The sequence below is a fragment of the Neopelma chrysocephalum genome, unplaced genomic scaffold, assembly GCF_003984885.1.
Source record: "Neopelma chrysocephalum unplaced genomic scaffold, ASM398488v2 Primary Assembly neopelma1_26b, whole genome shotgun sequence".
Lineage (NCBI taxonomy): Eukaryota > Metazoa > Chordata > Aves > Passeriformes > Pipridae > Neopelma > Neopelma chrysocephalum.
Window position 1 is genome coordinate 3,842,782 of NW_020897696.1, and position 23,133 is coordinate 3,865,914.

General features: G+C 39.0%; 1 protein-coding gene across 3 annotated transcripts in view; it reads left to right on the top strand.

The window, feature by feature from the left end:
- The window catches only part of LYRM4 (LYR motif containing 4), a 95,923-nt gene that overhangs the window by 2,139 nt on the left and 70,651 nt on the right, over positions 1 to 23,133 (top strand). The window contains exons 2-3 of one of the 3 annotated variants that reach the window (XM_027676262.1): positions 21,783 to 21,903; positions 22,579 to 22,767. The exons of 1 other annotated variant lie outside the window; for it this stretch is intronic. In XM_027676262.1, coding sequence (XP_027532063.1) covers positions 21,783 to 21,903; positions 22,579 to 22,581 — 124 coding nt within the window. In that variant the 3' untranslated portion in view covers positions 22,582 to 22,767. Of the gene's footprint in view, positions 1 to 21,782; positions 21,904 to 22,578; positions 22,768 to 23,133 lie in introns of those variants that run through there. One more of the 3 variants, XM_027676260.1, reaches the window with a different exon arrangement.

The following is a 23,133-nucleotide window of genomic DNA, read 5'->3' on the forward strand; positions in this document are numbered from 1 at the left end:
CATTTTCTAGCAAGAAATGATCAGCAGCTGTTATGTTTAGAGATCTGCTGGGATGACAACAACAATTCTGCGTTGGTGTTCATGCCACGCCCACAGGTAAAATAGATGCCCCGTTAGCTTCTTCTGTGCCAAGATAAGCAGTCCTGCCATGTCCTCAGGGCTGCTGTAATGTGACATGGCAATATACTGGAGTTAACCTAAGGGCTTCATAAAAAACCAACTTGTAGCAAAGTAGGAAGTATTAAAGATTAATATTATTGATTTGTGATTTCAGTTAGAGAATGTCAAAATACTTTGTTACTGCAAACAGTGCATATTTGTAAGCGTACATCTGGAGTATGATCAGCTAGTTATTGTCTCCTTATTTGCTTACTGTGCTTTTTCCCCTAATTTTGTTGCCCTGGTTTAACCTGGCAGACAGCTAAACACCACACAGCTGCTCACTCACTCCCGGCTCCCCAGTGGGATGGAAGAGAGAACTGAGGGGAGGGGGAAGGAAAGTAAAATTTGTGGGTTGAGGTGAAGACATTTAATAGGACAAAAAAAATAATGGATAATAATAATAGTATCAGATTATACAAAACAAGTAATGCACATACAATTGCTCACCACCTGCCAACCAATGCCCAGCCAGTTCCCAAGCATCAGCCCCCAGCCAGCATGTAAACCCTGCTTACCAACAGCTGAGACATCTGTGTTATCAACATCACTCTCATCCTAAATCCAAACCGCAGCACTGTACCAGCTACCAGGAAGAAAATTATCTCTATCCCAGACAAACCAGGACACGTGTACGTATAGATTGTGGTGGAAAATTCAGTATTTTTTGTTTATGACTTTCCTGGCAAATATATTCTATATCTCATCTAGTAGTGCTGGATTTTCTTCTACCACCTGGAAGAACTTGACCAGTAACTTTGAAGAATAGCATTCCTGTCTGAGAGTAAGTGAGGTCACCACTGTCAACCTTCAGAATAACACAGGAGCCATCTCCAGAGTCCTGAAGTAAATGTCACAGTGTTTAGAGGCCCAGATGTATAGGCCAGGTTTTAACATCAGGGAGGGAGAATTTAGTAGACTGTAAGTAATTTCATGTCTGTCCTTCTGCCTTATTACCCATGCAGACAGTCTGAGGAAGGGAGTGATTTGTACTGGGGGAAAATCAATATGCAGAGAGGCAAGATGTTAGGTTTTGAGTCAAAAAGATGGTTCATAATGAGTGTACTATTTTCTTCTGCTTTGTTGACAAAATTAGAACTTTTGATGGTTTATAATGTGTTGGATTACAATCTCAACTAAATGGATTTAAGGGGTATTTCTAAATATAATTTGTGATTTAAATAATGGCATTATGTTGTGTCTGGTTTTGGTGCAGAAAACATCTGGTTGTAAATGAAGATAATCCGAACTTAAAAGTTTCTTGTTTGTTTAAGGTGACTGAAGCTCGGTGGTCTTAATACAAGGAAATCTAGTGGAAGGGAGTTCTCTTCAGAAGGGCAGCACAGGGCTGGAGCAGATCTCCCCTGAGAGAGTTTGTCATCTCCATTCTTGAAGGTTTCTGTGACAGGTTTAACCAAACAGCACCATGGCTGACCTGGCCTTGTTACATGTAGACCTACTTCAAGTGTGATGTTAGCCTGGATAAGCTCCAGAGATTCTAGCTAAGCAACATTACTATGATTTTCACATCCCCAGCCTTCCTTGGCCTGTAAAGATACTAACAATGGGTAATAAGTTCAGGGTAGCATCATTTGGCATGCTTTCAGCTCCTTTCCTTTCTATTTCCTTAATTTCTTGTAGTTATGAGGAGCGTCAAAAGCTTTAAGTCTCTCTGTTGGAATTTTTCTGCAAATAATTTTTATGGCTTTTTTAAGGTCTTTTCTTGATTTATTGTAGATTTATTTCAGTTATCCATTATGTTCTCTGTTAATTGGTGGATGTTGCATTTTTATTTATAGATACATTTTTTCCTTGTCTCTGTAAATTGCATTTTAATGGAATTGATTTTTCTATTAGAATATGCAATATTATTTTATTAATAAAACTATTCAGCATATAGAAGAATCAGGGGAAAAATTTGTCAAAACAGGTTTTGCATTGGAAACAAGTTAATTGAATGCATGCAGTTTCATCTGAGACATGTCCTTCAAGATTTTAAAACTAGTACATCTGATTTTTGCAAATCTCTGCTAACCTAACAACAAAACCGAACAAAATGATTTGCACTGGTTTTTCAGTGCCAGTTGCTCTTCCTGCTTTGACCAGCATGGTTGTTGATCTGATTTTAGAGAATCATGGAACATAGAGCCATAGAACGGTCTCAATACTGCTAGCCCTTGTTCTCAGGGGGGACTTCAGCTTATGGGATATCTGCTGGGAATATAATACAGCAGAGGGGAAGCAGTCTAGGAGGCTTCTGGAGTGTGCAAGATAAATTCCTAAAACAGCTAGTGAGGGAACCAATTAGGGAAGGTACCCCGCTGGACCTGTTTTTTGCCAACTGTTGGGTGATGTAACAGTTGGAGGACACCTTGGGCAAAGAGATCATGAAACAACAGAGTTTTTGATTCTCAGTGAAGTAAGGAGGGAGATCAGGAGAACTGCCACCTGGACTTCCAGAGGGCAGACTTTGGCCTGTTTAGGAGACTGAGTGAGTCACTTGGGAGGCAGTCCTGAAGGACAAAGGTGTCCAGGAAGGCTAGACATTCTTCAAGAAGGAAATATTCAAGGCGCAGAACCAAGCTGTCCTCATGTGCTGAAAGATGAGCCAGCAGGGAAGAAGGCCAGCCTGGCTGAACAGAGAGCTTTGGCTGGAACTCAAAGGGGAAAAAAAGAAAAAAAAAAAGGCAGAGTTTTTGACCTTTAGAAGAAAGGGCAGGCCACTCAGGAGGACTACAAGGATAGCATGAGGCTATGCAGAGAGAAAAATAGAAGAGCCAAAGCCCAGCCGGAACTTAATCTGGCTACTGCCATAAAAGAAAATAAAAAATGTTTCTATAAATACATCAGCAACAAAAGGAGGGCTAAGAGTAATCTCCTTCATTGGATGCAGGGGGAAACATGGGGACACAGGATAAGGAAAAGGCAGAGGTACTTAATGCCTTCCTTGCCTCAGTCTTAATAGTAAGACCAGTTGTTCTCTAGGTCCCCAGCCCCTTGAGCTGGAAGACAGGAACAGGGAGCAGAATGAAGCCCTCGTAATCCAAGGGGAAATGGTTGGCGACCGGCTACAGCACTTAGACACAGACAGGCTTGTGGGGCCAGATGGGATCCATAGAGGCATACCGAGGGAGCTGGCAGAGGAGCTCACTGGGCCACTTTGCATCGTTTATCATCAGTCCTGGCTAACCAGGGAGGTCCCAGGCAACTGCAGGTTAGTCAATATGGTGCTCATCTACAAAAAAGATCAGAAGGAGGATCCAGGGATCTATAGGCCTGTCAGCCTGACCTCAGTGCTGTGGAAGGCCATGAAGCCAGATATCTTATAGTACCATCACACAGCATGTGCAGGACAACGATGGGATCAGACCATGCCAGCATGGGTTTGCGAAAGGCTCATGCCTGAGCAACCCAGTCTTCTTCTATGAGTGGGTGACTCTGTCCTGGTTTCAGCTGGGCTAGAGTTAATTTTCTTCCTACTAGCTGATAAAGTGCTGTGTTTTGGATTCAGTATGAGAATAATGTTACTAACACACTGACGTTTGATTGTTGCTAAGTAGTGCTTACCCTAGGTCAAGGACTTTTCAGTGTGTCGTGCTCTGCCAGCGAGGAGGTGCACAAGAAGCTGGGAGAGGGAACGTGGCCAGGACAGCAGATGCCCAAACTGTCCAAATGGATATTCCTTACCTTAGAATGTCAAGCTCGGTATATAAACTGGGCAGAGATGGCTGGAAGGAGCCAATTGCTGCTTGGGGACAGGCTGAGTGTCGGTCAACAAGTGATGAGCAATTGTATTGTGCATCACTTGTTTCTATTGGATTTTATTTCTCTCTTCCTTTTATCTTTTTTTGGTTTGTTTGTTTTTATTATTATTATTATCGTTATTAGTACTATATTTTACTTTTTTCTCATTCTCCTCCCCATCTGCCCCGGGGTCAGCGAGGGGGAAGGAGAGAGCAGGTGGACTGCTGTGTTACTTAGTTGCCAGCTGGGGTTGAACTGCGACAGACCTGCTTAGTGGGTGAGGAAAAGGCTGTGGATGTTGTCTACCTAGAGACCATTTCCCATAACATTCTTCTGGAAAAACTGGCTGCTCATGGCTTGAACAGGTGTACTTGTTACTGGATGAAAATCTGGCTGCATGTTCAGGCCCAGAGAGTGGTTGTGAATGGAGCTAAATCTGATTGGTGGGTGGTCACAAGCGGTGTTCCCCAGGGCTCAGTGTTAGGGCCAGTCCTATTTCATATCTTTACCCATGATCTGGACAAGGGGATTGAGTGCACCCTTGGTCAGTTTGCAGGTGACACCAAGATGGGCAGGAGTGTTGATCTGCTGAATGGTAGGAAAGCTCTACAGATGGGTTTAGACAGGCTGGATCAATGAGCTGAGTCAATTGTATGAGGTTCAACACAGCTGAGTGCCAGGTCCTGCCCTTGGGTCACAAAAACCCCTTGCAGTGCTACAGGTTAGGGGAAGAGTAGCTGGAAAGCAGCCCAACAGAAAGGGACCAGCAGCTGAACAGGAGCCAGCAGTGTGACCAGGTGGCCAAGAAGGCCAAAGGCATCCTGGCCTGTGTCAGAAATAGTGTGGCCAGCAGGACTACGGAAGCAATTGTCCCCCTATACTCAGCACTGGTGGGGTAACACCTTGAGTGCCATGTTCAGTTCTGGGCTCCTTGCTAGAAGAAAAACATTGAGGTGCTGGGTCATGTCCAGAGAAGGACAACAGAGATGGTGAAGGGTCTAGAGCACAAGTCTGGCGAGGAGCACTTTTTCATTCCTCGGGGAAAGAGGTCTGCTATGCAGTGATCAAGTAGGTTGACTTGGCAGGCTGCAAGGGCATTCTGCTCATGGGCTTTGGGCTGAGGGGTTTAATGCTCTTGATTTCAGAAAAGGACTCTGGCCATGCTATATCATAGAATCATAGAACTAGCCAGGTTCCCTACCCTTGATCCACTACCGCCACGATTACTAGACCATGGCACTAAGTGCCACGTCCAGTCTCATCTTAAAAACCTCCAGGGATGGAGAATCCACGACTTCCCATGGGCCCATACAAAGGAGGGAAGCTGCTCAGAAGGTGCCATCTCCTGCTGCTGTTACAGTAGGAAAGATGATGTCCAGGAGTAAGTTATTACTGCCATAGAAAGTCAGGCTGTCCACTTCTGTGTGGCACCTGTCTCAAAGATTCCTCAAACCAGGGAAGGAGCAGGTTATGGGAATATCAGATACACACCAGTTCAGAACTTTCATGAGAGCACCTGGATTTTTGCACAAATATAGGTTGAGTTGACTTGTACTTTCATAATGTCCTGTTTTTCAAGAGGGCATAAAGTTGTTAAGATTCTGCTAGCAACTCTTTCGACAATGTAATTCACACCAAGTTAAATTTTTTAAGAACACTCTTTTTTAAAAAATGTGTTTCTTTCTCTTCCTTCCAACATACCTTATTTTGTTACTTCAATTGAAAAATCTCACTTTGTTTTTAGTCCTTGGTCTATAGAATCCTGTGTCTGTCTTTTTTTTTCACTTTTGTCACTCAGGTATTTTAACAGTCTTGTTAAAAATTTTACATGTGACAGGTATCGAAGCTGAATAAGCCTTTTTCTCGCTGGATTTCCTAATGAAGTTTGTGATTGACAAGATGTGCCAGCAGATTGTTTATGTTTCTCTGTGTTAGGGACAAAAAAAAAGAAATTCCAAACAATAATGAGAAAAGAGAGGCATACCATGTTATAGAAAGTACTGTGTTCTGTCCAAAGTGGTAGTTTGTAGCTGAGATAAGAAATGCAGGAAAAAAATAAAGTCGTCAGTTCTGTCCAGCAGAGATGTCTGACTTCTTTGTAGGAATAAGATGACAGAATTGCAGCTTTACAGTATGTGTTTTTCCTTGGCTGTGCAAAGAAGACAGATAACTTATTTTTTGTTCTCTCTCTTTGTAATTGCTGTCTGCATTCTGAGTGATAATAAACTTTAGGAGTCTTTGAGTTAATTTCCCATATGATGAGTATGTGGCTCCCTCTGTAATGTACTTGAAAAGTATAAAAAAGTCGGGGCTGCAAGCAGCTGTGATACTCCAGAGCCCAGGGTGCAGGGTGGTTTCCATCCTATGCTATTGCAGATACTTGTTTTCACCTGGCAGCGGCATGGCCCAGAGTCACAGGTAAACAGGCACTGCATGTTTGCAGATCATTTTGTAGAGCACTCACAGATTTGTGGTTGGCCTTACTAATGTCTCTTTCCTTGGGGAAATTTTAGCTATTATTTCAGTGACCACATATTATTTTGCCATTAGATTATTTTAGGCTCTTTTATGTATATTATATTGCCTTATTTTGTCAGAATCATGTATGCTTGAATAGAGATGTCGGTATTCTAAGAGCTCTGGATGCTGCTCAGCCTTCTGATTAGGATGAGAACTGTGAAAAGGACTGAGATAATGACACTTTGAATTGTAGTAAAACGTGGAAATATATGTGCTTTTGGGGAAAATCTAGAGGTATAAGAACATGATTTTGGATTGGGGTGTGACAGTATGAAGTATTTCCATTTGACTTCAGTATTGTGTATATATATAAAATATTTTTGAATGACAACTAAACCATTCTATTCCAAAAATGTCAAAACATAACCATTAGATACCATCAGAACATATTTCTTTGAAAAAGAATTTTAAACTAAATGGAAACAGTTTGGCCAAATATTTTGATTTCTTTATAGTAACATTTCCCAACTGAAAATCATTGCCTCTAAGTTCCATTGATCATGTTCATTTGGAGTTGCTGTCTTGGATTTAAAGGTTCAACAGTGATTGTCATTTTCCAAATACATTTATTTTACCCTTGTAAAATTATGCTCTTCCTAAACAATAAATGATATCTATGCATTGGATTTGGTGTAATTTTCTTGACTTCCTTTTTTTTTTTTTTGACAGAGGAGGATTTTGAATAGTAATAATTTGAAGGAAGAGTTTGGAGCACATATGTGGCATACAGAGATCTTGAAAAATTGAAATTTTATATTTGGAAGACAGATGAGTGAGGGCTTCCTCAAAAGACTGATTTGCTGTTTTAGTTGTTTTGTTATTTTAGGAAAGGCACCCAAATTGACTAAATCTACTGTGGCCGCTTATTATTCTTTCTATAGCACAGTAGAAGAGGGACATATTTCTTCTTACATAAGATTTATTTACCAGTAGTATTTGTTTGAGAACTAATGATAATAATAGAAAAATTACTACCTCTGGTACTGATTCATGCCCATAAACATATGCATATGATTTCTGGTTGATGAAAAACACTCTGTAATGGAAATATAGTTCCAAAGTATTAAAATGCTGTCCTAACTAACCTCGTCCTTTCCTTACTCTTGGATGTGGATTTAACATTTACTTCCTCATCATATCCATGTGTTGCAGCCCATAATGAAAAGATGCTGATCTCGTAACATTGAGTTGGTTCAAGGCACAGTATACACAAGCTATTATTTCAAGTATTCTTTACAAGATCAGCATTCTGGATTAAAAAAAAAAGATTGTAAGAAAAAGGAGCTGCTGTAGATCAGGCAATGTTCAGAACCACTTGCTGCAGCAACGTTCAGCAAGGATGCTCTCTGAACTGCCTCTTTGATAAAGCTCTTCCCATGTGGTTTTGGGTTTGCTAGCCAACAAAGTACAATCCTGGATTACACATGGTTGTCTCCTTTTTCAAAAAAAGTGGACATGAAAGGAAACTTTCTTCGTTGTTTTCTTGCATGTGTGAATACTTGAGCCAGCTGCTCTATGACTGTTTTGCACAGAACTCAGTACAGAAGATGTCCTTAGTGAGGAATATTCTTGGCAATTCTTCTTGATATAGTTCTTTCTCAAGAGTGAAGATGCCACAAATCATCTAGACAGTATGATGGCATTATGGAATGTGACTTTTTTCCCCTCACATTTTTTTCTACTTTCTATTCTATTCTATTGATTTTTTTTTTCCTTTTTACCCGATCTCTGTATAAAGTTCTAACATTCTTCTCAGGATGCAATGCATTTAATATGATAAAAGTGAAAGAATTCAGTTGAGTTCAGCTGCTTTCTTCCTTAACAGAAAGTGTGTGAAATAACATATTTAAAGTATTCTTCAGGAAAATTTGAAGGTCCTGTGCTGGGAATGGCTAAATGCCAGGCTTGGATGGTATTCAGAAACTCAGGACTCAGTTTAATACTTGGGACTAGACTTTCTTCAGCATCATGTTTGTTACAAAGTTTTGGGGAAAGCTGCTGCTTAGATACATTTTTCTTTTGGTAACTTATTAAATAAATAGCAATTGGTTATATCTCATTACATCTTCTAAAGAAAAGAAGCCTATGCACAAAGTAAATACTATGTGTGTGTCTGCATATATGAATGTATTGGTGGCAAATGGTCAGAAATTCACTTCTGCTCAATCTCAGTAATCCTTTTGCAAAATCCCTATTTAAAGCAAGCTGGGAATCCATTGTGGAAACTAGAGGAAGTATGACAGGTGTGTTAGTCTTATTACAGAAGAATCTCCATTGACAGGTCTTGACAGTCCTTTCTTGTCTGGCATATCCTGGTCTGGAACCATTAAAGACCTGTTTTTACATCATTAGCTTGTTTAAGAGTAAGATTCTCTTATTTTAGCTGCCAGAGAAAGTGTGTATAATTTAAATTAATTTAAAATACTTCCCTGAGACTGTAATTCATTCTAGTACATTGTTAATAATCACTAATCCTTTGTGGTATTAAAGCTTATGTAATTAAACTTAGTTCTGTGACTTTAAGTGCCTATGAAAATAATTTATTGTATCCTGTGAGGTCAATCTTTAGAGAGTTGTCTCCATCTTTCTCTTACACAGCATGTGATTTCTGCTAACTAGTATTTGCTTGCAGGATACATCGTATTTTTGCTTGGTAGTCTTTGTTTAGTGGCATCATGTATTTCCCCAACAAACATCCACATTATCACAATACTCAGTAGCAGTCACACACAGATGTAAACATCTTTATTGTTTGCATAAGCAGGAGAAGTGTGGGCATGGGTTTCCTGAGAGCCTTGGTGTAAGAGAAAGTCAGTTTATCTTGTCACAGTTATGCATTGCGTGAATGTTAAATTTCTGCAGACTGTGTTAGAATGGCAATGAAAGAGCCAGATGTGGCCAGGGTGGGTGGTTGGGGGTGTGTGTGGTGCAGAGCCCTCATTTATTTGCATTGTTAGTCAAAGTTAAGAATAGGGGAGTGGAAAGGGCCAGGTACAAGCCATCACATTTTGTGAAGTTTTGTATTGAATCACTAATGGAATTCTTTGTGAAACAATAATTCATTCACTCATCCAAATGTATTCAGTGTTTTTATTTATTTTAATAACATTAGACTGCCTCCTTCTCAGGAAAATGTTTTGAAGTCAATGTAGTTCAAATGAAATGCGTAAGATGGCCCTTTAAGTTTATAGCTTGAATTATGTTTGTGATGCCAAATAGAGCTGTGTTGTGTTGCCTTGAAACTAAGCTGCTGCTAAGTTTCAGAAAACATCTTTGACCCATCTAAAATATCACAGCATTTTTCTAGTCCAGTTAATTAGCAAATAGGTTTTCAAATTAATGGTCTTCATATGTAAACTAGTTTTGAAGGGAGGAACATTGATGGATTAAGTAGTTTTATTACTGGCCAAAGTAAATTATATGTCTCACTTATAATGTTTTTTTCCCTGATCTAACTAATTTATAGTATGAAAATAAATGTTCAAGTGTTTTGTTTACAAAACAGTAATAAGCAATGCATTTTATGTAGACCTTTAAATAGGTTTCCTGATTTCCAGAGCTATTAAGCATATTTTTTACTAAATTTAATTTATTATTTTCAGTTCATAACTTATACCCCAGATTGCTGCCTATTATTTGCAGAGTTTGCATGGAAATATGAGTATTTATCAAACTGGCGGTGGCATCCTCACAATCACCTCTGAAAGCAAGGGCAACATAGGATGAATATAGTCCTATTAGCTACAGTAGTCCAGGACTGGACAAAAAAGTATGCTATACGTATATCTACAGAACTCCTTGTTCTGTGAACTACTGGCAGTGCTTACTAATCTGTATGGATTTTGAGGCTTGATTGTGGGGTTTTGTTTCCCAACAATTTGTTGGAACCCTTGAAGGAGAAATTCTTTATCAATGCAAGTTATTGTTACCATTAGCTGGGGACCTGGTGCTTCTGCAACTTCTGTGGGTAATTTGTTCCTAGATTGGAAACCTTTTCTGCTACCCAGGGGAATGGAAGGTCATGTCACATGTCAAAGGAAAGGTAATCTGGTCATAAAATGTTATACTGAAAACACTGTTATGAAAAATAGACCACTCCTGATACCTCTTTTCCTCTCCTGTTATCTCGTGCGGTAACCTTAGACAGTACTCATCTGAGTTACTGAGTTTTAAGCCGGATGTTAATTCTACATTTAGAGTAAATGTTATCTGAGAAGAACTTCTTGCAGCCAGCAGTCATGTGCTTATGGGAGGAAAAGGAGCTGGTGCTTGCTGTATGTTTTCTTTTTCCTTCCTTGCAGATAGAGGACAAAAAGTGCTACCATCACTCATGTGAGTGAATATTTTCCTGTGACTTTTAATTAGCTATTAGGTACTGTCTGGGTTTTTTTGGAGCACACTTTTGGCTTGAAATGCAGAACCTTTTTGATATATAGTTGTACCGCTCTGAACTCAGTCTTATTTAATAAAATGTATATAGATATAGATACAGAAGTAGAATAAGGTGAGGGTTTTTTTCCTTCTTACTTTAAGACTCTAAGAGAGAGTGTAAGAGGTTGACTGGAAGATTCCTTAACAATTACTGACCCTAGCCTATCTTCACCTTTAAATTTTAACATCTATACTTAACGTACTTAGGCTTGACTAGATTAAAAGACATTTGTCAATGTTTCTCTTCTTGAAGTAGGAAAATTGATCCCTCTCTTTGTCTTCCTGAGTATTTCTGATCTCCAGTTCTGTTGCAGTGATTAAACTGTTTCAATGCACAGAAGATCTGTCAGTAGGTTTATTGAATGACATCTGTTCACTGGACTTAAGTTTTAAATTTAATCTCATTTTTCTGTCTCAAAGCATATATTGTCTGGTCAGATCAAAGTATTGCATTGTGTGCTGGGATCTACAGTTTGGAGAGTTAGGGTGTAGGATGTATGGCCTCCACCTCTAAAACTGCATCATCCATTCAGCATCTTTTTTTTAGTGTAACTGTAGGAGAAATAGTAGGAAAATGGGTGTAACCCTTTTTTTTCTTTTTCTTTCTTTCTTTTATGTGAAGTAGCTTTCAAGACTGTTGTGTTACTTCACTCAGGTTTTAGTATTATACTTTGATTGCTATGTTACTTCTGGACTTCAGAAAAATACCTACAATGTATAGGTCCTGAGAAGCAGAATTTATTTTATTGGAACTAGTGGAGATCTTGAATATGTCTTAGCTGATCATCATTACACCCCAAAGATAATGAGCTGTGGACATATTGTTCCATAACTAGCTTGTGCAGGGTCTGGCTTTTTCCAATGCTTGCTTGTGCTAAAAGCACTTGGGAAGTACAAGGAGTGGAGAGCTGGGCAGTGCGGAAAGTCATGGTGGGTAGTTCTGGCACATAGAGGTGCTGCGTTATTTATGATGATGAAAATCAGCTATGCCTGCCTCAGAACTGCAAATCCATCTCTCTGACATGGTGAATCAGTCGCTGAGCTTTACCGAGCATAATATTCTTTTCCCTTCAAACCTTGCCTCTGTTCACCCATGGATCCTCCTGCTCTTTCATCTTGTGAGAAGCTGCATCTGATTTCCTGTGGGGATGAAGAGACACTCAGAGTTTGTATCCATTGCATTTCTGGTTACTGTTCCACTCTTGTTTCAGGATGGAGTTTTCAGCCCCTCTTTTTTCATGCTAGTGTAATCACCAGTAGAGATTGTGAAGACTTCCATATCCTGTAACTAATTAAATAGAAAAAAATACAGAAAGAAATATCTAGTCCTCTTGACTCTCTCTGCCTTAGGTAGTGTTCACAGTGTACAAAATAACCTGCATTCCTTTTTTTCTGAGCTTTGAAACATTACATCCATTGTCCAAAGGCTTGTATTTACAATCCCAAATGTCTAAAAATAATATTCAGTACTCTGTTGTATGCACAAAGTAGGATGGTGATTTTGTTATGAATTCCAAATTGATTTTTTTTAGGCTCTAGACTTCACTAATAGGCTTTGCATATATTAGAATTTTCTATGCTGCTAAGTATTACATTGTAATTTCAAGTATCCATCACTGTTGTCAAAATTGATGTTGCAGATTTGCTAAACTAAACATGCAGTGCTTTGCTATAAATGAGGGAAGGTCATTGAGCCATATGGTGATAGGAGATCCAGTGGAGGATGTTTGTCATTACTGACTGAGTTATAAGGAACAAAGATTTTTTGATCAGCTATAAAGCTGATAGAAATGGATGAGAGAATAAATATTGGATAATAACTTCAATGTTCTAAATCCTGTAACTTCTAGTATGTTGTATATAATCAGACTGAACACATGGTATGTTACTTCATTTGCATTGTTTAATAAATTGTATTTCTGATTTATTGTTGTCTTGGTCATGAGGTGACTGAATCCTATCTAGTTTCAATGCAATTTCTTTTACTAGATTCATTTTGGACTTACAATGCTTAAATCCCTCTGTCTCAAAAAGCACAAGTTTACTTGAGCAAAAACCAAGAGGCAAAATTAATCATCTTTATTACTAGAATCTAAGGATCACTTTTACAAAATAAAACTTTGTTAGGAATCTGTTCAGTATGCTCAAAAGTACTAGTCTGTCAAGATGACGAAGGTCACCTCAGGTGACCTTCAGAGAACTGTTTAAGTCTTTCATAAGTCAAAATATCTCATTTATTTTAAAACTGTATGCTAATAACACATTTCTGATACTCAGTCCCTTTTCTCTTCTAAGGAATTAGCTTTTCTATGATTTCCATATTAAAATAATAATATGGGAATTGTAGATGTTTTCTATATCTGAATCTTTCAGAAATAATACTGTGCTTCAGAAATGTTGTATCAAAATATCATCATCATCCTGACCAACCACACTGCAGTCCAAGAAGGTAAAATATCCTAAGGCTTTATGCCTTGCTGTTTAATTAAAAGTAAGCACTACTGCTTCATCAAAGGCAAATCATTTCCCACTGTCAAGTGGGAAATGCTTGCCTCCAGCAAGGCTGCTTAGCACCCAGTAGGTTTCTGAGTGAACAGTTACAATCACCAAGGGGCGCACTATGTTTAGCCCCGTTCAGGTACCCAAGTCACAAGCTAAACTGTGTCTCTTCTTAGAATGGAAGGGGAACCTCCAGCCATGCTGAAGAGTGAAATGTTGGCCACAGCACTGGAGTAAAACTCTGATTTTTCCAGGAAAATATAGTGGAATTTGTAATGATAATACACAGCAGGCCAGGCCTTTTTAAGAACTGTTCAGAAACACTGGCACAGCAAATAGAGTGGTGTATATCTGTCTCAAAAGAAAGAAGAGAGAAATCAGCTTTGTCAGGGTTTGAACTTGTAGTTTCATGGCATTCCCCACCTGGTAATTGGACTGTTAAGCTCCCCCAGTGTCCTGGTGAGCAGTTGGCAGGGACTTGGCAGTGAAAGCTCAGCAGAGAGCTATTACTCGTTTCAGACCATCAGGACACTTTTCATCTGTAGCAAATTCTGGTTCTAGTTTCTGCAGCACATCCTTGCCGGTTCCTCACTAACTGAACAACTTGTTCAATTGAGTCCTTCACTGGTAACCCTCTTTTTTAACCTCTCCTGCAATATAACATTGCAGTTGCAACTCCAATTAAGATTAAAAGAATGCTTTCATTTGAACATCTTTACTTTTTTATTTAACCTTGACCTTCCAAAAAGCATTCCTTTCTGCAAAGATTCGTTACACTTAGAATCAAGCCAATAACTGTTTTTATTTTTAGAAGTATAGCAACAAAAATGTATGTTTCAATGAATGGCAAAAATAATCATAGTTAACTGTGAATAGCGCTGATAGTATTCTGGGACCATGAAGGAGGAAGTGTTTGGTAACTGAGCTGTGTGCCCTGGCAGCAAGGAAGGCCAAGAGCATCCTAAGATGTATCAAGAGTTGCTCAGCGAGCAGATTGATGGGAGTGATTGTCCCTCTCTACTGAGTGCTTGGTAGATCATATCTGTAGTACTGCATCCACTCTTACCTTCTGCAGCCCTCCATACAGGAAAGGCATGGACAACCTGAAGCCAGCTGAGAAGAAACCACCAGAGTGGCTGAAGCACTGTGAGAAAAGGCTGAGGGAGCTGGTCTGGCTCATCCTGGAGAAGAAAAAACATTGAGGGAACCTAAAAGCAGCCAGTGGATCAAAGTATCCAGAGGTGTCTGATAGGAGAAAAAGTGACTGCAGATGTAAAGTGCAGGAAGAGGAGTTTTTCAGACTGGCTCTAAGGAAAAGCTTTTTCCTCACAAGAACAGCCAAACAATTGAGCATGTTTCCCAGCTAGGTGACCTGGTCAACATCCTGTTTTTAAAGACTTGACTGGACAAAATTGTGAGTAATCTAATCTGATGCCATCACTGACCCTCCTTTCAGCAGAGGATTTGGGAGGAGAGACCCTCGAAACTGCTTTCCAACATGAATGATCCTGTTGATCGGGTGGTCATCCGTGATCTCTGCTTTGAAATGGGTACAGGCACAAACTGATGAAAAGATATAGTAAGAAAAATAAGTTCTTTCGTAAAAACAGCCACAAGTCTTTCTCTCTAAAAATCTGGGGAGGCATTTTTGGTTTGATTAAAGAAAATGAAAGAGATCTCATGGAAAAGATTGAAGTTTTTATTAGATGTTTTGAGTTCTGGGATGCAAAGTAGCAATATTTGCTTTAGAAAGCTACAAAACCTTGTATCTGATCATAAAGCATGTATCATGTGCGCTGGATCACAGTCACCAGCTCTCAAATGTGGTTTCTAATGTTCATCAATCTTTATTCCTCTTCTCTGTTCTTTGGGAGTAATCATAGAATCATAGAATCAGATGGGTTGGAAGGAACCTCCGAGATCATCAAGTCCAACCCTTGATCCACTACTGCCGTGGTTCCTAGACCATGGCACTAAGTGCCACATCCAGTGTCATCTTAAAGACCTCCAGAGATGGAGAATCCACCACTTCCCTGGGCAGCCCATTCCAATGCCTGATTACCCTTTGTGTAAAGAATTTCTTCCTAATAGCCAACCTAAACCTCCCCTGGCACAGCTTAAGCCCTTGCCCTCTTGTCTTGCTGATAGTTGCCTGGGAGAAGAGACCAACCCCCACCTGGCTACAACCTCCTTTCAGGGAGTTGTAGAGAGTGAGGAGGTCTCCTGTGAACCTCCTCCAGGCTGAACAACCCCAGCTCCCTCAGCTTCTCCTCGCAGGACTTGTGTTCGAGCCCCTTCACCAGCCTTGTTGCTCTTCTCTGGACCTGCTCCAGCACCTCAATATCCTTCCTGAACTGAGGGACCCAGAACTGGACACAGTACTCCAGGTGTGGCGCCACCAGCACTGAGTACAGGGGAATAATGACTTCCCTGGACCTGTTGGCCACACTGTTCCTGATCCAGCCCAGGATGCCATTGGCCTTGTTGGCCACCTGGGCACACTGCTGGCTCATGTTCAGCTTCCTGTCAATCCAAACTCCCAGGTCCCTTTCTGCCTGGCTGCTCTCCAGCCACTCTGTCGCCAGTCTGTAGCACTGCATGGAGCTGTTGTGGCCAAAGTGCAGGACCTGGTACTTGGCCTTGTTGAACCTTATAAATCCTCTCTCATGAAGTATCTCTAGTGCTGTTGTATCCCAAACATATGTCCTAGCAATTTCTTTGAAACTTGTATTTTGTATATTAGCAGAGAAACCAAGTACTGGCTTGTAGGTTTCTTTCTGTAGGCTTTTTGTGAAGACTGTCTAGTGACTCTGCTTCATTAGAAAATTTGAGGAAATAATGCTGAGTTAACCAACAGTATAATTTTACTTTTTCTTTACTCTTCTTTCCTCTTGTCGTAGCATCCAGCCACCACCCCCACTCTGCCAAGCAAATCCTGTTTCCAGGAATAAGCTTTGCTTTGATTTTTAGAAAACAGGCAGGTGGTGGTGGTGTTGTGCTGTCTCTTGAGGTGGCAGTACTGAAAATCTGTCTAGTGATGGAGTTTGAGGAACACCTTGATAATAAAACATTGCATCCACACTCCTCTGTTGGTCTTATGTTTAATTAGACAAATCGCAACTACATTCCTATGAAGTACTTACCTCCTAGTCTCAAACACGCATCTGTTGTCAAATGTTATTTTCTTTAGTATTAAATAGTAATTACATGCAGCTTTTGCTTCACCTTTATTGGTGTCTTTCAATGAGACCTTTATAGAGGAAAAAAAGGTTGTAAATACATACATATATATGGAAATATGTATGAGTACACCTGCATATATTTATATAAATAATCATTCCCTCTGAAGCAATTCTGTATATGGAGACGTACATCTTCACTAATGCTAATAAAACTTTAAGGTAAGCTAAAACGATTTTTCTGCATATAATTTTTTATTGTCAAAATTTTCTATTTTAAATGACATGTAATTCTGAAAATATCGTAAGGCAAATCTCATCTGGTGCACATTTTGCTAGTAACAATGGAAAATTCTGAAAATTCGTGTTGTTTCTACCTTAAGTTAATAGATGTTAATTGGAAAGCAGCAGTCGTAAGAAAATATAATTTAGTGAGAGAAAGCTGACCTTTTTATAAAAAGGATCCCTCACTTGATATAATGGTACTGTATTCTAAGTCAGTATCCCACTTTTGTACATTGTGTCCTTAAATAAAATCATCATATGATTCATTCCGGAATTATTAACCCTAGTGGGCTTCCTAGAGGTTGGCTACTGATCACTTGCCTTAATTTATTAAATACAACTCAAACTAATAAGGAAAAGTGCGTTTTACTCTAGACCTTTTTTGAAAGTTGTGAATATTCTAACCTGCTGGGCTCTTCCCTTGTACTCTGTCTTGCTTGCACAGTATATGTACCACAATCCTCCTCTTTTATCTTTGCATGTGCACTCAATAGCTGACAACTTATAATAGCCATTGTTTTTGCCGTATGTTGCCTATAACTGTGGTGTGATCTATTAATACATTGTACTTGTTGACAGTCACAAAGACAAGAGATTTCAACATGTTTGTAAATGGGTCTTGGAAAGATGACTTAAGCCTTTAACATGTTGTGATACTGGTAAATGCAAAGTGGTTCTGAGAAAGACATTGTTTGGCCAGCTTTATTTTGAAAGCTTGGTGCTGTGTACTTAAAAAGCAAGTATGTTTCACCTTCTTTTCTTACACTCTGGCTTAGCAAAGCACAAAGATTTTTAATTTTTTTTGGCCAGGCATGACATAAGTAAACATTTTGAAATAAAAATATCTAAATCCCCAAGCAGATACTATTTTCTGAAGTACCTCAGTTGCGATTTCATTTTTCATTAATAGTCGTTAGTTCAGACTTTGCTTCTTACAGGCTTCATTTTTGTGAGGACACGTTAGGTATTTGATTGTGCTTCAGAGAAGAAAAAAGAGGAACTCTTTGAAGGTAGAGTATTAGGACAAATACTGTTTTCTCTGTGTTTTTTACTATTATTTAGAGGCATTGTTGTCTCTTAACATTAGCAGGCAGTGCCCATTGCCTGTGAGTCTGCGGTAATGTTTTGGCCCTGGTGTTGTTCGCGCATTAACCCCCAACTACTCTTTCTATTTTCTGCTGATGTGCATCTGTTACCTTGTGTAGCCACCCACCTGCAGTGGCTTTGGTCTGAAGCCGTTGCACCAAGTCTATTACCCATTGAGTACATTCTTTTGATTTAATTGGGAACTAATTGTGTGACAGATGCATGTAAGTAGGGATCACAAGAAGTGTTTTGAGTGTGCACAGTAAGAGTGCTGAGTGAATATATTCAACTGTACACTCTTGCTTGGGCCCCACTGTCACTAGCTCACTGGAAAGTCTTTGCAGAAGATAAAATCAAAGGTGCTCTCTATTAAAATTGGATGACAAAAGCAAAATGCCTTATTGCATCTTTCAGCCATTTTTCAGTATTTATTTTCAAAGAATAGTGAGAAAAACAGCGCATTGTGAAATGTAGTTCGAGTTTTCATTTACGTTATGTTTCTTAATGAATATTACTGCATTAGGAATTAGACCTTTCCCACAGGTCTGTGGGAGCTCTTTGAGTGTATGTATCCAAAATTGCTTTTCCATTCTGTTTCTCTGGAGAGTTTGCTTGGTACCTTCTCACTGAAGAGTCCCCTTTGTTTACATGACTTGGTTGGCCTTTCTGAAAGGGATCAATTGCAAACTATATCCATCAAAATTAGTACTGCTGTATTCCCTCCTCCTCAGTGCTGATACTCATCCAATCCCATGCAGAGTATATGAAGCTCACTGATCTGGAAACAAAAAAACCAAAACAACAAAAAATGAAGTTAATTCTTGTAGTACATAGCCTTCTGTCAGGTTACCAAGTTGGTCTGGCTCACTTGCGGCCAAATCAGACTGTCTGTGCTCATCTAAAGGAGGCAGAGGGAGGGTTTGTGCCTACCAGGGAGCATGGCAAAATTGCAGCAGCTCCTCTTCACTCACACTGGCTTAAACTTGTTGCAGTGCTGTATGCCCTCTGTTCCTTAGTGCCCCCTTGGATAAATAATCATCCATACAGTACAGCCTCTTGTTCAGTTGCCAATCTGCCTTTCATCTGCCTCTCTGTCTTTAGATAGTGCTTCTTTAAGGTTACTCTTGTGAAGTTTCATAAAGATAACCACTGTCACTGGCTTTTTGAACTGTCCCTTCAAATGGTACGTTTGGTTTTAGTATTTATGCTTATTGAACTGAAAATACACTCCATTAGAGTAGCTGATCACCTGACCACTCTGTTCATCAACCAGAAGATCTTTGGAGCAGTGCTCTTTAAAAAAAACCCCAACAGATATATGTCTGAATGAACAAATTCTTTTCATAGCATGTGTATCTTTACCATATGTTGCTTACATACACTACTGTACTTTCAGAAGACCTCCGTTTTTTCATGGACTTGAAGCAGTATCGCAGTTCTTAGGGTAGTTCTTGCTTTTAGTGCCTACTCAGTTCAGAAACTCTTGAAGTGGAGAGGGTGTTGAGGTTTGGATTTGACACTGCTCACAACTGTTGTTGCATATAAGAAGTTGTTATTTAAAAGAAAACACACACACAAAAAAACCTCTACTCCAAACCTGCCAGTTTGTTTATATCTTAACATTTTTTACATAATTTTAAAGAATTTGAATGTTGGTAAAATGTTCCCCTGGCACCTCTCAATGGGGAGGAAAGGATGTTTTACAGTCATTATAGTATTGGGTTTGAGTTTTGAGTTAAGCTCATCTTTATTTTAAGTGATATATTGAATCTCAATGTAACCTTAGTAAAAAGTAGTGTCAGGATATAGAGCTAGTCTTTAAAGTGTGTTTAGAGAATAGTGGAGATACATTGATTTAGCTGTAGAATTAAGATTGTGTTAAAGACTATGTAAAATTACTTCCTATGGGTGTTAATATTCATAAAAGTTTAAAGAAATCATAAAAGGTAAAAACAGTGCAACTTTATGATTATAGATAAAAATTGATCTGTTTTCTCAGTATGTATCTCTTCTTTCTCAACAATTGTTGGATGTAGTGAGAGGAAGAGAGACAAGATGTAACAATTAATGCATCATATGTACAGAACAAAAAAAAACCCACCAGCTGTAGGCGTTATACTGAACAAGAATTTGCTTTTGTCCCATCTATCTTTTTTATGTAGGTAGCATTTACTCGTTTGTATTGCATTTTGAAAGACTTGTACCCACTAATGGATACTTGGTGGTGGTGGTGTTTTTACTTTTAAGCTAAATATGTTTATGTTAGTCTTTGTATCTCTTGGAAACATGTCCTTTCAGAAAATATATGTTTCTGCACAGTTTAACCTACATATGTGTATGGGGTGATTTGAAATCAATCCATTATCAAGCAACAGAATTATACTACATCCTAATGATTTGAGGTTGTTTCTTCTCTAGAAGAAATAATCAGCTTCCCCTTCAAATCTTGCTAGGACAGCAGCTGCAGATGAGAATGAGCTTCCATATTTAATACATTCTATTAACTTCACACATACAAACACACACTCACACACTCACTCCTGCACCCCAGTGTCACATTATAGGTGAACAGGCCCTAATTAAAAGCACACGCCATCTGCCAGTGTGCGGCAGCAGAGTGGCACTCCATAACCATCCTGATTCCTGTGATTGAAATGTATTATTTATGAGCTCAAAGAGAAAATACACTGCTTGGCTGGTGAAAGCTGCATTAGGAGCTGGATAGCACCATCTAATGGAACAGAGTGCCACTGGCTATTCATCTTCCCTCTTCTTCCTCTCCCTTCTTCAGTCTCCTCCTGCAATAATTTTATTTTTCAACATCGTCTTTGGATTTTTTGATAGTGTTTTAGCCAATTTTGTCTCTCAAGTTCCACTGTTATACAAGATTGAAAAGAGTTGTTGAAATATTAAACTATTTATGGTATTTGCAGCAACCTTTTGTTTCCTTCCAGTGCCACATGTAGGGTTTTACTTTCTGGAGTAAAAGTGATATTGATGTGATGTGGTGGTACAGAATTGGGACACTACTGAGATAGCTGAGCAGGATCAGTTTACTGCCGTTTCTCCTGCCCCTCCCAAAGACCCATGTAAAGAAAGTATCTACCTCTCAGTCTGAAAATTTTAATATAGAAATGGGCCCCATTTTGTATTGAGCAGTATTCTGCAGACTGCAGTTGGAAAGAAGAGGCAGTTGGAAAAGGCTACAGCTTTGGATCTTCCTCTCTGAAAGCATGATCATAGCATCTTCCTGCTTGCAGAATAATGTCCTGTTATTGCTTCTTAGTGGGGAAATGGATGAGGAGATGTTGGAATGAGGGGTGAAATATACCTTGGCAGGAGAGGAAAAGAATGACAGGGAAGGAGTCCTTTTTGTTATGGCTGGTCCATCAGTCTGCCTTTGTTCACTGCTAGTTTACAACATCAGACCTAGTAAAAGTATATAATGTATTTAGTGGCTATCTCAATGACCTTTACAATATGCAGGTTAAGAATAGTCATACTGATTCAAAATAATCTGAGGAATGACTTTCTGGTCCTTAGGCTTTTGTTATGTTCTTGAGCTTTACAGTATTCATGCCAGGCATCCAACAGTATTGTTAAAGCACTAAGGATGGATTGATATGTGAAATATTAAATGTTTCTACAACAACTTCCAGTAAACTCACTTTTTTTTTAATTAAAGAATCTGGACACTGTTTCAATTCTGGCAAGACAAGACCCTGAATAAAAAGATATAGGTATAAAATTGGGCAAAATATGTGTGTGTATGTGTGTGTATGCATTTTTTTCTTTACATTAGCTTGTTTTAAGGAATGTTGAAATGTCATAAATTGTGGCACACCTGTGAATACACATCTTCCTATTGTTTGTGTTTAGAACGTATGCCATCAGAAGGATAAGAGATGCCTTCAGAGAAAACAAGAATATAAAGGATTCTGAAAAAATAGAAGAACTAGTGAATAAAGCCAAAGCAAACCTAGAGGTTATTCGTCGGCAGGTATGTTTATTTCTCTCATTTTATCTAAGAGTTGTACCCTCCTCAGTTAACTATCTTATGCCACTGGAGATGGAAAAAATAGATCCTTGCTCAAAACATCCATAGATGAATGTTGATTTTTGTATGTCTGAGTTTGAAATCATGGGAAACATCTGTTTGTGCATGATGGTTGCAATAGGGGGATTTGGGGTTGTTGGTTCTATCAACTGGAACAAGCCTTGCTGCCAAAAGTTTATATGCTCTTGTTACCTTCTCTGCTGTTTGTTTTGCTGTCTCTTCACTCTGCTTCTCTATTCTGCCCTAATTTTCCTTTTAATCTATTTCCTCTAGGTTATGTGTATTAGGTTCCTTTCTTCAGCCTTTCCTCCTCACATCATAGGTTTAGAAGCGTGACTGTGACACTCACTTCAAATAGTCTTGCCTTCTTCCATGTTTGTTTTTTCCTATGTCCTGGTACAGTGTTAGAACAAAAAAATCCTAAAGTGAATTAAGTAAACTCTGAGTAAATGTGTCCATACAGCATGATGCATTTTTCTTTGGAATATTTGAGTCACTGGCAATATTTTTCTTGTCTGAGTAGCATTTATAACATCTCTGTTATTTAGACACAAATTAGACTTCGTTGAACTTTAGATACTTTTTAACTTCTCATACATACCCACTGTCTGTCTACAGTGACCACTGGAAATTGGCAAGGAAGCAGGTTTCTACATCTGAACTCTCTAAGGGCACTTGCAATGCTTAAGCAGTTCCTCCTTGCAAAATCTTCACTTGCTGACACCAGTCAGAGCTCAGTAGTACTTTTATTAAGCATCAAATGAATATGTGCACCTGTTCCTCCATGGTTTGTTTTAACATGAGTCTTTAAACAACCCATAGGTCAGTTAGACGGATTCTTATTTCAGTAGGAAGCCGGGCCCTTTGATTTGACAATTAAGTATGAATACTTTGGTGCAACTTAAATTATTTCTTTGGCATTTCTTCTTCCAGGAACAGGTGTTGTTTTGTGCTACCATAGTTTTGCTATCTTTTTTTAACCTAAACACTGCTATTTTTGTATTCTAAGTGTTTCTTGAAGAAACAATTCAGATTGGATTGCTACAATGCAATTGCATTTAAATATTATGGTGTTTTTTCTCATATCTGTAGGTGATAATTAGTATTTTCAGCTCTTATTTTTGAGGTTTTGTCTTGGAGAGCCTTGATATCCTTGGTACTTCTCCAGGGAAG